The sequence below is a fragment of the Lepidochelys kempii genome, chromosome 1, assembly GCF_965140265.1.
Source record: "Lepidochelys kempii isolate rLepKem1 chromosome 1, rLepKem1.hap2, whole genome shotgun sequence".
Taxonomy (NCBI): domain Eukaryota; kingdom Metazoa; phylum Chordata; order Testudines; family Cheloniidae; genus Lepidochelys; species Lepidochelys kempii.
The window spans coordinates 9,260,470-9,274,775 of NC_133256.1; the positions used below are offsets into that span (position 1 = coordinate 9,260,470).

The 14,306-nt window shown below is 46.9% G+C and overlaps 1 protein-coding gene across 1 annotated transcript in view; it reads right to left on the reverse strand.

Annotated features, from left to right (window-relative positions):
• Window positions 1–13,661, reverse strand: part of LOC140905622 (disintegrin and metalloproteinase domain-containing protein 20-like) — a 67,973-nt gene extending 54,312 nt beyond the window's left edge. Inside the window, exons 1-2 of the mRNA XM_073329129.1 lie at window positions 13,535–13,661; window positions 11,110–11,192 (exon numbers count right to left, since the gene is read on the reverse strand). Of these exons, the coding sequence (XP_073185230.1) occupies window positions 11,110–11,192; window positions 13,535–13,577 (126 nt within the window). The 5' untranslated portion in view covers window positions 13,578–13,661. The remainder of the gene's footprint in view (window positions 1–11,109; window positions 11,193–13,534) is intronic.
• Window positions 13,662–14,306: the final 645 nt, after the last annotated feature.

The following is a 14,306-nucleotide window of genomic DNA, read 5'->3' on the forward strand; positions in this document are numbered from 1 at the left end:
ATTCTTGGAAACGTAGATAAATGAATTAGAATTCATATTCCCTCTGTACACAAACAGGAATTGAAATAATGACATTTTATATGTATTTTTTTCATCTATTTCATTTTTTTTTTCAAATTGATTTTTTTCCTCGAATTTGGTGCCCCATTTAACTTGGCACCCTAGTTCGCCTACATGGATGGGCCGCCCATGCAGATGAGAATCAACACCAGAGACAGAAGCTGCATTTTTCATCTTTGCTGATTTATTTTCTTTCCCGTTTTGTGTGTTTTTGTCTTGTTTTCTAGGCAATGGGATCAAACTTCAACAACAAAAGCAACAACAGCTCCAGCACATCAACTACCTTTTTTTTTCTTTTTAAGAAAGAAAAGAAAAAAGACAGTCATTACCATTTAAGAAATGGTCAAAAAGGGGTTTTTCCCCTTCTAAAGGCTTTTTACAGCTAAATGGAATGAGGTGTAGTCAGAATTAAAAGATATCAGATAAATTTAGGATGTAGAAGTCAATAATTAGGACTTAGGATATATTAGCACAAGTAACTTAATAAAAAACCTGCTGAACTTGGGCCTATGTTTGTGATATCCTGATGTTTTGAAATTAATAGCTGAGTAGATTCCACAAAGTGACAGTTGGTAGCCAGGAAGAAGTGTTAGAGACTTCCTTAGCATAACCACGTTTTACTGTTGTCATAAAGTAACGTAAAGGTTTATGATTACAAGAGAACTAATGAGTTAGCCTATGAAAAACAGGGTACCGCAAAAGTAGTGCAGTGTGAGGAGAGATTAAAGAGGCTAGGACTTTTCAGCTTGGAAAAGAGGAGAGTAAGGGGGGATATGATAGAGGTATATAAAATCATGAGTGGTGTGGAGAAAGTGAATAAGGAAAAGTTATTTACTTGTTCCCGTAATATAAGAACAAAGGGCCACCAAATGAAATTAACGGGCAGCAGGTTTAAAACAAATAAAAGGAAGTTCTTCTTCACACAGCGCACAGTCAACCTGTGGAACTCCTTGCCTGAGAAGGTTGTGAAGTCTAGGACTATAACAGGGTTTAAAAGAGAACTGGATAAATTCATGGTGGTTAAGTCCATTAATGGCTATTAGCCTGGATGGGTAAGGAATGGTGTCCCTGTTTGTCAGAGGGAGGAGATGGATGGCAGGAGAGAGATCACTAGATCATTACCTAAAAAGAAAAGGAGTACTTGTGGCACCTTAGAGACTAACCAATTTATTTGAGCATGAGCTTTCACGAGCTACAGCTCACTTCATCGGATGCATACCATGGAAACTGGAGCAGACATTATATACACACAGAGAATATGAAACAATACCTCCTCCCACCCCACTGTCCTGCTGGTAATAGCTTATCTAAAGTGATCATCAAGTTGGGCCATTTCCAGCACAAATCCAGGTTTTCTCACCCTCCACCCCCCCACACAAATTCACTCTCCTGCTGGTGATAGCCCATCCAAAGTGACAACTCTTTACACAATGTGCATGATAATCAAGTTGGGCCATTTCCTGCACAAATCCAGGTTCTCTCACCCCCTCACCCCCCTCCCAATAGCCTTCAAAGTGCCTTCAGATCAGCGGCACTGCTATGGGTACCCGCATGGCCCCACAGTATGCCAACATTTTTATGGCTGATTTAGAACAACGCTTCCTCAGCTCTCGTCCCCTAAAGCCCCTACTCTACTTGTGCTATATTGATGACATCTTCATCATCTGGACCCATGGAAAAGAAGCCCTTGAGGAATTCCACCATGATTTCAACAATTTCCATCCCACCACCAACCTCAGCCTGGTCCAGTCCACACAAGAGATCCACTTCCTGGACACTACAGTGCTAATAAACAATGGTCACAAAAACACCACCCTATACCAGAAACCTACTGACCGCTATTCCTACCTGCATGCCTCCAGCTTTCACCCTGACCACACCAAACGATCCATAGTCTACAGCCAAGCTCTGCAATACAACCGCATTTGCTCCAACCCCTCAGACAGAGACAAACACCTACAAGATCTCTGTCAAGCTTTCTTACAACTACAATACCCACCTGCAGAAGTAAAGAAACAGATTGATAGAGCCAGAAGAGTTCCCAGAAGTTACCTACTACAGGACAGGCCTAACAAAGAAAATAACAGAACACCACTAGCCGTCACCTTCAGCCCCCAACTAAAACCCCTCCAACGCATTATTAAGGATCTACAACCTATCCTAAAGGATGACCCAACACTCTCACAAATCTTGGGAGACAGGCCAGTCCTTGCCTACAGACAGCCCCGCAACCTGAAGCAAATACTCACCAACAACCACATACCACACAACAGAACCACTAACCCAGGAACTTATCCTTGCAACAAAGCCCGTTGCCAATTGTGCCCACATATCTATTCAGGGGACACCATCACAGGGCCTAACAACATCAGCCACACTATCAGAGGCTCGTTCACCTGCACATCCACCAATGTGATCTATGCCATCATGTGCCAGCAATGCCCCTCTGCCATGTACATTGGTCAAACTGGACAGTCTCTACGTAAAAGAATAAATGGACACAAATCAGATGTCAAGAATTATAACATTAATAAACCAGTCGGAGAACACTTCAATCTCTCTGGTCACGCAATCACAGACATGAAGGTCGCTATCTTAAAACAAAAAAACTTCAAATCCAGACTCCAGCAAGAAACTGCTGAATTGGAATTCATTTGCAAATTGGATACTATTAATTTAGGCTTAAATAGAGACTGGGAGTGGCTAAGTCATTATGTAAGGTAGCCTATTTCCTCTTGTTTTTTCCTACCCCACCCCAGATGTTCTGGTTTAACTTGGATTTAAACTTGGAGAGTGGTCAGTTTGGATGAGCTATTACCAGCAGGAGAGTGAGTTTGTGTGTGTATGGGGGTGGGGGTGTGTGTGAGAAAACCCGGATTTGTGCTGGAAATGGCCCACCTTGATTATCATGCACATTGTAGGGAGAATGGTCACTTTGGATGAGCTATTACCAGCAGGATAGTGAGTTTGTGTGTGTGGTTTTTCGGAGGGGGGTGAGAGAACCTGGATTTGTGCAGGAAATGGCCCAACTTGATTATCATGCACATTGTGTAAAGAGTTGTCACTTTGGATGGGTTATCACCAGCAGGAGAGTGAATTTGTGTGGGGGGGTGGAGGGTGAGAAAACCTGGATTTGTGCTGGAAATGGCCCAACTTGATGATCACTTTAGATAAGCTATTACCAGCAGGACAGTGGGGTGGGAGGAGGTATTGTTTCATATTCTCTGTGTGTATATAAAGTCTGCTGCAGTTTCCACGGTATGCATCCGATGAAGTGAGCTGTAGCTCACGCTCAAATAAATTGGTTAGTCTCTAAAGGTGCCACAAGTACTCCTTTTCTTTTTGCGAATACAGACTAAGACGGCTGTTACTCTGAAATAGATCATTACCTGTTAAGTTCACTCTCTGTGGGGCACCTGGCATTGGAGACTGTTGGTAGACAGGATACTGGGCTGGATGGACCTTTGGTCTGACTCATTATAGCCTTTCTTATGTTCAAGTTCAAATAAGAAAAAAGTTAAAACCTTCATAAATGAACCACAGTGGGCATCAGAACAACATATAATAAAAGCTGTATCCCAGCCTGTGCGCTTTGGGGGAGATGCCAGAATAACAGCAACTGGTGATTATGATGGTGAGGATAATTTAAAAAAAAATTAGAACCTCTCTCCAGGCACAGAAAGATGGTCTCCAATACCTGCAGCTACATGCCAAAAAGAAGAAGCCAATGCAATAAGGGATTGTATGACTGCGACGGGTTGGATCACAGAAACCCCCTGGGGGCTGCCAACTGATGTGCCAAGACTACTTCTTCCTCTGCTTTCCCTGCCCTCCCAGCTTGGGACTTCAGTGCCCTGCCCGGTTTGAGTCAGACCTGCTCTCCTGCTGCAAACCCAGAGCCAGGTGTGAACCATGTCCCTTAACAGCTGTAGGCTTAATTGAAAGCAGCTTAAGAAGCGTTCCTATCTTTAACACTCAGATGCCCAACTCCCAATGTGGTCAAAACCCCAAATAAATCTGTTTTACCTTGTATAAACCTTATACAGGGTAAACTCATAAATTGTTCGCCCTCTATAACACTGATAGAGAGTATGCACAGCTGTTTGCCCCTCCCATCATTAATACATAATTTAAGTGGTTCCAAGTAATAGTAGACAGAACAAAGTGAATCAACAAGCAAAATAAAACAAAACACGCATGTCTAATACAGTAAGAAAACTGAATACAGATAAAACCTCACCCTCAGAGGTGTTCCAATAAGCTTCCTTTTACAGACTAGTCTCTTTCTAGTCTGGGTCCAGCAATCACTCATATCCCCTGTAATTACTGTCCTTTGTTCCAGTTTCTTTCAGGTATCCTTGGGGGTGAAGAGGCTCTCTCTTGAGCAAGCTGAAGACAAAATGGAGGGGTCTCCCAGGGTTTACATAGACTCTCTTGTGGGTGGAGACACCCCCCCCATGCAAAGTCCAGCTCCAAGATGGAGTTTTGGAGTCACATGGGCAAGTCACATGTCCATGCATGACTCAGAACTTACAGGTAGCAGCCATCGGTCATATGCTACCTTGAACGTCCTCAAGTAGACTTCTTATGTGGATTGGAGCCTTCCAAGATCCATTGTTTGTTAAGTGTTTCTTGATTGGACACTTAATTTGAACATTCCTTTCTCAAGAAGCCAACCAAATGCTTTACTAAGGCTACTTAAAAATCAAGCAAGTACACAGACAATATTCATAACTTCAAATATAAAAATGATACATGCATACAAATGGGATGAATAGATTCAGTAGGTCATAACCTTTACAGAGATATGTTAACTGGAATATGTGTTATGCTACATATGCCATGTATGTCATATATACATTCATAAGCGTATTTCCATAAAGCCTTATGGGGTACACCATCACAATGACATTTCCTAACATTGGCTCTGAACATTGGCTCTGGGAGGGACTGTTCATGTGGTCTCCATGGACACCTCTTTAAGAGAAGATTACCAAAGCTCAGCAGCACAGGGAAGCATAAATCTTATTTGTACCAATATGCAGTATGGCAAATTGCCAGCACAATTATGATGGGTCCTGCTCTTCCTCTTCTTGTGGGCGGCAGGGGTTCAGGGCACAGTTTCCTACCCCTGAACTAGGGTATCTACTGTCCCACTAGTAACCCAAAGAAGGGTAGTGGCGAGGGAGGGACCCAGGCCCACCCTCTACTCCAGGTCCCAGCTCAGGGGCCCTAGGTATAGTGGCAAACCACATGAACTAGTGCTTCCTTCCCCTGGGCTACTTCCCTCTACTACTTCTGCTCTTCAGCTTGTCGGGCTTCCTGCCCTCTCTCTGCACAGGCCGGGTATCTCTTTACCTAGGATCTTGGTCTTCTAGCCAGCCGTGGCACTTCTCCAAACTCTCCTCTACTTCAACTCCTCCAAACTGCACTCTGCTCCAACTCCTTCAAACTGCTCCAACTCCTTTTTCTAGCTTATTGAAGCAGTGGGTTTTTATCAGGTGACTGGCTTCAGGTTCTCTAATTGGCTTCAGGTACTTTTAATTAATCTATAGCAACCTTTCTTCCCTCTACAGGGAATAAGGCTTCTCCTCATCCTGGGGCTTACATCTCTCTCCCATATCACTCTCCTGCTGCCTTCTGGCCATGCTGTATCACAGCAGAGACTACCTCCAAGAAGAGCCTTCTCGTCTGAGTTCTCACCTAGCATATGAAGGGGAAAGGAGTCCACGAGAGCTGGCTGTATTTCAAGGAATCCCTGTTGAGGTTACAGGGACAAACCATCCCGATGAGTCGAAAGAATAGTAAATATGGCAGGCGACCAGCTTGGCTTAATGGTGAAATCCTAGCGGATCTTAAACATAAAAAAGAAGCTTACAAGAAGTGGAAGGTTGGACATATGACCAGGGAAGAGTATAAAAATATTGCTCGGGCATGTAGGAATGATATCAGGAGGGCCAAATCACACCTGGAGCTGCAGCTAGCCAGAGATGTTAAGAGTAACAAGAAGGGTTTCTTCAGGTATGTTGGCAACAAGAAGAAAGCCAAAGAAAGTGTGGGCCCCTTACTGAATGAGGGAGGCAACCTAGTGACAGAGGATGTGGAAAAAGCTAATGTACTCAATGCTTTTTTTGCCTCTGTTTTCACTAACGAGGTCAGCTCCCAGACTGCTGTGCTGGGCATCACAAAATGGGGAAGAGATGGCCAGCCCTCTGTGGAGATAGAGGTGGTTAGGGACTATTTAGAAAAGCTGGACGTGCACAAGTCCATGGGGCCGGACGAGTTGCATCCGAGAGTGCTGAAGGAATTGGCGGCTGTGATTGCAGAGCCATTGGCCATTATCTTTGAAAACTCGTGGCGAACCGGGGAAGTCCCGGATGACTGGAAAAAGGCTAATGTAGTGCCAATCTTTAAAAAAGGGAAGAAGGAGGATCCTGGGAACTACAGGCCAGTCAGCCTCACCTCAGTCCCTGAAAAATCATGGAGCAGGTCCTCAAAGAATCAATCCTGAAGCACTTGCATGAGAGGAAAGTGATCAGGAACAGCCAGCATGGATTCACCAAGGGAAGGTCATGCCTGACTAATCTAATCGCCTTTTATGATGAGATTACTGGTTCTGTGGATGAAGGGAAAGCAGTGGATGTAGTGTTTCTTGACTTTAGCAAAGCTTTTGACACGGTCTCCAACAGTATTCTTGTCAGCAAGTTAAGGAAGTATGGGCTGGATGAATGCACTACAAGGTGGGTAGAAAGCTGGCTAGATTGTCGGGCTCAACGGGTAGTGATCAATGGCTCCATGTCTAGTTGGCAGCCTTTATCAAGTGGAGTGCCCCAAGGGTCGGTCCTGGGGCCGGTTTTGTTCAATATCTTCATAAATGATCTGGAGGATGGTGTGGATTGCACTCTCAGCAAATTTGCGGATGATACTAAACTGGAAGGAGTGGTAGATACACTGGAGGGCAGGGATAGGATACAGAAGGACCTAGACAAATTGGAGGATTGGGCCAAAAGAAATCTGATGAGGTTCAATAAGAATAAGTGCAGGGTCCTGCACTAAGGACGGAAGAACCCAAAGCACAGCTACAGACTAGGGACCAAATGGCTAGGCAGCAGTTCTGCGGAAAAGGACCTAAGGGTGACAGTGGACGAGAAGCTGGATATGAGTCAGCAGTGTGCCCTTGTTGCCAAGAAGGCCAATGGCATTTTGGGATGTATAAGTAGGGGCATAGCGAGCAGATCGAGGGACGTGATCGTTCCCCTCTATTCGACATTGGTGAGGCCTCATCTGGAGTACTGTGTCCAGTTTTGGGCCCCATACTTCAAGAAGGATGTGGATAAATTGGAGAGAGTCCAGCGAAGGGCAACAAAAATGATTAGGGGTCTGGAATACATGACTTATGAGGAGAGGCTGAGGGAGCTGGGATTGTTTAGCCTGCAGAAGAGAAGAATGAGGGGGGATTTGATAGCTGCTTTCAACTACCTGAAAGGGGGTTCCAAAGAGGATGGCTCTAGACTGTTCTCAATGGTAGCAGATGACAGAACGAGGAGTAATGGTCTCAAGTTGCAGTGGGGGAGGTTTAGATTGGATATTAGGAAAAACTTTTTCACTAAGAGGGTGGTGAAACACTGGAATGCGTTACCTAGGAAGGTGGTAGAATCTCCTTCCTTAGAGGTTTTTAAGGTCAGGCTTGACAAAGCCCTGGCTTGGATGATTTAACTGGGAATTGGTCCTGCTTCGAGCAGGGGGTTGGACTAGATGACCTTCTGGGGTCCCTTCCAACCCTGATATTCTATGATTCTATGATATATTGTCCAGTGTATCTCTTGGCAAAGGTAGAAAACATGTAAAAAATAAAGTTTATAATGGACAGGTAGCTTTAATTTTAAAGTATGGAGACACTTGTCCCTCCCTAATTATTACTGCTCTAACTAATGCCCCCTATAAAAGCAGTTTTCCTTGCATCCCATCTTTTACTTTTTTACCACTTCTGTTATTTCTCCATATCTAGACTGACAGCTTCTGGGGCCAGGAGCTTTTGTCTTCATATTTGATTGTAAAGCCCCATGTACACCTATTTCTGTATAAAAAGAGCAGATGAAAGGTTTGGAAGACAGCAGTCACTTACTTCTTCTGTAGTAGGTGAACAATATGGAACTTTCCTTCTACTTTAATTAGATAAGACACCTCCTCCTAGAGCATTCAAATAAAAAGTATAATTCAATAGTATTCTAAAACTCTTACTAATCAATACCTATACTGTATTCCATTTTATAAAAAATGTATTCATACATTTCCTCAGACTGTGTTCAGAGAAGATTTTTTTTTCCTTTCATCAAAGGACTCTCTATAGTAGTGAGGTTTGCTAATATTTTCCAAAGTTGCCAATACTGGTCCAGCTGGATCACCATGAGCAGTATTAGGATCCACAATATAAACCAACCTCCCACAGTCCCAACAGTATTTAACACCATATCAATTAAATGTGCTCAGAACAAGTCTAGTTCACGGCGTGAAAAATGCCTGTGGGAACGTTGTTTTCATTAGGCTTCCCAGTATTGCTAAAACTGGTGTTGCTCAAATCAGTGTCAGCAAAAATGGGAAACATGTAGAGAATTCCCCTAACAGCACTACTATGCAGTCTCAAATTGAGGCTAAACAACAATTTTGGAATAATGGGTAGAGTCAAATCGAACAGAGTTTGATGCTCTTATTGTCTTAACTTGGCAGCAGCCTCTTCTGTACAGCTGCTCAGAACTGCACATTGCCCTGTAGGATAACACCTTTTCAGTAGATATTGTGATTTATTCTTGCATAGCATGCGTGCTCCACAAAAAAGGTGTCTCAACCTCATAGTTTGTATGTTAACTGTAGAGCATGAATCCCACACATGCCAGTCCATTGTCAGGACTGGCTGTCAGGGAAACCTTCTGATTTTTAGAAAGAAAACACCGTACTTCTTTATAGTGTTCTATGATGCAGGCATTCTGTAGATGAGTTGTGTTTAAAAAAGTCAGGCCCTTAGCCCAAAGTCTTTTGAAAGGTATTTAGATGACTATCTGAATATTAAGGCACCTAAATACCTTCAAAACTCTGGTCCTAAGTCACTATCTTAATCACAGACTACTGGTTGCAGTTTTATCATAAGGGCTATATTGTGATATTTAGCCAGAGCACAAAGCTGCAGGAGCCAGGGAGACATACAATTCCAGGTGGAAACTCAGGGCTGAAATGAAGATGCACTATGCCGATGGGAGAGTGCTCTCCTGTCTGCATAAATATTCCATTTCTGTGAGAGGCAGAAGCTATGTCAGCGGAAAAGCCTCTCTTGATGTGGACACCGCTTTAAGTTTATGAAACTTACGTCACTGAGGGGGATGTCATTTTCACACCCCTGAGTGACGTAATTACATCGACTTAAGCAGTAGCGTACACCAGCCCTCAAGAGGGAGTTGTTCCCCAGGAGTCACACATGGATACAGACAGCTGAAATTCAGTTTAAAGTGCTGAGTTCGTTTTTGGCTTTTTATCTGTTTTACTTTACAGGGAGAATGTTTCATCCGGTACTTGCCTCACTTAGTTAAGATTTGGGTCATAAAACTTGCATTCTTCTAGACTCTTATACCACTTGGTGCTCATAAAAGTCTCGTAGAATATTTCCAATAGGAAAAGATGTATTAAGAATCCTTAAACTATGTGAAATTGTAAACTATGACAACTTAGGTCAAATTCTATACCTCATACCAAGCAAAATTACCTTTTTAAAGGATGTACAGCATGAACATCTAATCCTAGTACACTAAGGGGCAGTTCAAGACTGACTATCAATACAGTCAGAATGCCAGAACTATTTCTCAGGGCAAGGGTGGCCAACCTGTGGCTTCGGAGCCACATGCGGCTCTTCCAAAGTTTATATGCGGCTCCTTGTATAGGCACCGACTCTGGGGCTGAAGCTATAGGTACTACCTTTCCAATGTGACAGGGGGTGCTCACTGCTCAAGCCCTGGCTCTGCCAAAGGCCCTGCCCCCACTCCACCCCTTCCCGCCCCCTCCTCTGAGCCTGCCGTGCCCTCACTCTTGTCTCCTGTCCCGCAGAACCTCCTGCAAGCCACAAAACAGCTGATCGGGAGGTGTGGGAAGGGAGGGGGAGGCGCTGATCGGTGGGGCTGCCGGTGGGTGGGAGGCGCTGGAAGCGGGGGGGGAACTGATTGGGGGCTGCTGAAGTATTATTTTGGCTCTTTGGCAATGTACATTGGTAAATTCTGGCTCCTTCTCAGGCTCAGGTTGGCCACCCCTGTCTCAGGGGATCTAAAGAAGCCCAGACAAATGGGCTATTTCCCCCTACCAGAAGTTACAGACAAGAAGAGCCTTATGATGGCATGACTATTCTTTAACTTGGATTTTCCCAGCTCACAGAGGTACTTCCCTACTTTACAGGAATGTTGTGAGGATAAATATTTTAAACATTGTGTAATGCTTCTATCCCTTGTTAAGGGGGACCATATAAGTACCTTCTGAATTCCTTAGATTCTTGCAATGAACAACATACACTTCTAACCCGATATAACGCAACTCGATATAACACGAATTCAGATACAACGCTGTGAAGCAACGCTCCAGGGCAGGGCGGGGCTGCGCGCTCCAATGGATCAAACCAAGTTTGATATAACGCGGTTTCACCTATAAAACAGTAAGATTTTTGGCTCCCGAGGATAACGTTATAGCAAGGTAGAGGTGTACTATATGTTTTAACTATGGTCAAATGATAACTGTTATTAATGCACACTGAGTTACACTCATAAAAATGTCAAGTGCAGTTACACAGGCAAGCACAGACTATATTAAAGATTATCAAACCTTGTGCTTCAGAGGAGAACCAAACCACTAATTGCTCAGGATTAGGAAGAAACTTTCAGCCCTACATACTTTATTATAGAGGTGGTTATACCTCCCAGTGAAGCATCTGGTACTGGTGGTTACCAAAGACAGGATTCATGGATCATTAGTCTGATTCAGCATAGCAATTCCAAGTTTCTTAGAAAGTAGTACTACCTTGGTATCTATGCCATCCCTTGGTTCAAGCTTTCTTGGCACTATTACTTCAGAGTAAGAGAATTTCAAAGTTTCAGAAAAGCCTAGAAAGAGAAATAGTTTCAAATAAGTTAAATAGAATATGCATTTACAATTTATTAGGATATGTGCTTCTAGATTCTGACACTGCAAACCATTTTATACAGAAGCCACTCTGTACAATGTGTGAGGAGGAACAATTCCAGGGACATGGGTGAAGTCTGCATCTTAATTCAATAATGTTCGTAAACCATTTGAGAAGCTTAAATACAGAAAGAACACTACTACTCCTTTGGTTCTCTTTTCCAACCCCAACACAAGCCAATTTCTCCATCAGGCCCCTTCCATCCTTTTTCCATAACCCTGATTTTCCAGCTACCCCTACTGTATTTCCCTCTCAATAGGCTCTCTTCCAAGCAAACACCTACCCTCTCTACCTGACTCCACACTCTCCCCATCATACCCAGTTTCATTCTTCTAATACACCCCATGTTAAGCCCTGCTCCTGTATCCATGCTCTGCATCACACAACCCTCAACCATGGCAAGCCCCATATTCCCATTGCTGCACTGTATTCTTCAATGAGCCCTATGCTCCAGATACCTCTGTTCACTGTCCCTGCTCTGTCCTCCTCGCACTCCACAACTATTCCCTCGGTGTCAACAACTCTGCCCCTGCAACCACTGAGGACCCCATTTCATCATCTACTATTGCAAACCACACTCAGTAAGCCATACTCCCCATTCCCTGTTCCTGGCCACTGCAAACCTCTTCTCAGAACAACATTTGCCCCCTTACTCAGTCAAAATCCCCCCTTATTGAGCTATATTCCCCTCATCTATATTCTGCATTCCCAACTGTACCCCCATTGTGGAGATCTGTCTTTCTCTCTTTGCTCAGGCCCTCCAAAATTTCACTGGGCAAGACCCATTTCCTTCTCCCTGCTCCCTGAAGTCCCCCCAACTTCCCCATTCAGCAAGCTGTACTCCTTTCTCTTTCCTTTATACCCTAAATCACCCTGCAGAGGAACTCACTCTGCCCTCCCTGCTCCACACCCCAAATAAAGCCTTCAGCAAATCCCACACTCCTTCCCTTTTCTTTCCTCCCAAATTCACTTTGCCAAGCCTCACTCTCTGCCCCTGATTCAGTCGCCCACAAACTCCACCTCAGCTGGCACTGCTCCTCACTCACAACAGCCCCTGGAAACATCCTTTAGGGGGCCGAGCTCCATGTTCAGCTCCCCGAGCCCCCCTTGCACTGCTCCCAAAAGTCCTCAGCATGCCTATTTCCCTCACAACCACCACACTTTGGCTCTCCCGCCACCTCCCAGAACACTCACCCTGTGTGGGGTCCACACCACCTTCCCTGTAAAAGCACCCTTCAAGTCTTCTGTGGACCCTGCTTCCCACTACCTCTGACTTCAGCCATGACCCCTCAATTCCTTACTCCATACCTTTCCCCTGCTCCCCAACATTGTTCTGCCCCTGCCCCCACAAAAAATCCTTCTCAACCTCCCAAAAACTCAATGGGCCTGGCTCCTCATTCCCTGCTCTGCCTCCCTCTGAATCCCACCTGGCAGGCCCCTCTCCCATCCCTCCTCCAACCTCACTGAATAGGTCCCTCTTCCATTCCCCCTCATTGCCACCCCAACCGCCTCCCGTGACAGGCACCACTCCCCTCTCCCCACCTAAACTGAGCTGAGCAAAGTCCCAGCACCAGCCCAGTCCTGCAACCCTCGGGAGGCAGTCCCACCCCAGAGGCTCCTCACACACAGCCAAGCACTGTCTTTGAGAGACATCACCTCAGCCGCATCCCGCCAGCCCCCTCCCTGATCCAACTCGCCCCTTTCCAGCTGGTGCTCAGGGCCACCCTGCTCCAGAATCCAAACACCTCAAAGCCCATCACCTCCGGCTCTAACCCCTCCCTGCCCCATACTTTGGACCTCCACCTTGGTCATCTGTGCTCACTCTTCCCTGCCCCTGAAAGAGTCCCTTTGCCCCCCTTCCCAGTTTGCCTCCATGAACCCTCAGGCCCACATCCCCTTTCTGCCTCTTACCCGGTTCCGGCCCCTGACCTGCTATCAGGAAATCCTGCTCCTAGTCCCAATCTGGCACCTCCTGAATCTCCCGTCCGTGCACCCTGCTCTGGATTCACAAATCCCCCACCCTTTGATTTACCCCCCAGTGCTCCCTGCTGCCCCCAAGACCCCATATTCCCCCTCCACTCAAGCCCCTGTTCCCCTCCTTGTGCCCCAGTCCTGCTCCTCCTCCTGTTCTGGCCCCGTTTTCCCTCACAACCCTGCTCTGACTCCTGGCTCCCCCCTTCCCTGCATGGCCTCCACCTTGCAAGCATGACCTCAAATATCTACCCGCTCTGGCATCTCCACCAGACTCACTGCCCCCCTCACCTGGGCTGAGGAGCAGGAGCAGGGCCCAGACCTGCAGCCCCATCCCTGCGGCTCCTCACAGACACCGGCCAACCACGTGCAGCAAGAACAGAGACAGCGTCTCCCACCCCCTCTGCTCAACTGCCCTAGTGCCAGCTCCGCTCCAGTCCCACTGCCCCAGCCCCCGCCCCCTCCGCTCCTATTGCCTCAGTGCCCGCCCCGCCCCCGCTCCAACGGCCTCAGGGCTAGCCCCGCCCCCTCCTCTCCCCTCCCACTGCCCCAGGCCCAGCCCCGCCCCCTCCGCTCCTATTGCCTCAGGGCCAGCCCCGCCCCCTCCTCTCCCCTCCCACTGCCCCAGGCCCAGCCCCGCCCCCTCTGCTCCTATTGCCTCAGTGCCTGCCCCGCCCCCGCTCCAACGGCCTCAGCGCCAGCCCCGCCCCCTCCTCTCCCCTCCCCTCTCACTGCCCCAGGCCCAGCCCCGCCCCCTCCGCTCCTATTGCCTCAGTGCCCGCCCCGCCCCCGCTCCAACTGCCTCAGGGCCAGCCCCGCCCCCTCCTCTCCCACTGCCTCAAGCTCAGCCCCGCCCCCTCTGCTCCTATTGCCTCAGTGCCCGCCCCGCCCCCGCTCCAACTGCCTCAGGGCCAGCCCCGCTCCCTCCTCTCCCCTCCCCTCCCACTGCCCCAGGCCCAGCCCCGCCCCCTCTGCTCCTATTGCCTCAGTGCCCGCCCCTCCCCCGCTCCAACTGCCTCAGGGCCAGCCCCGCCCCTGCCTCTCCCCTCCCACTGCCTCAGGG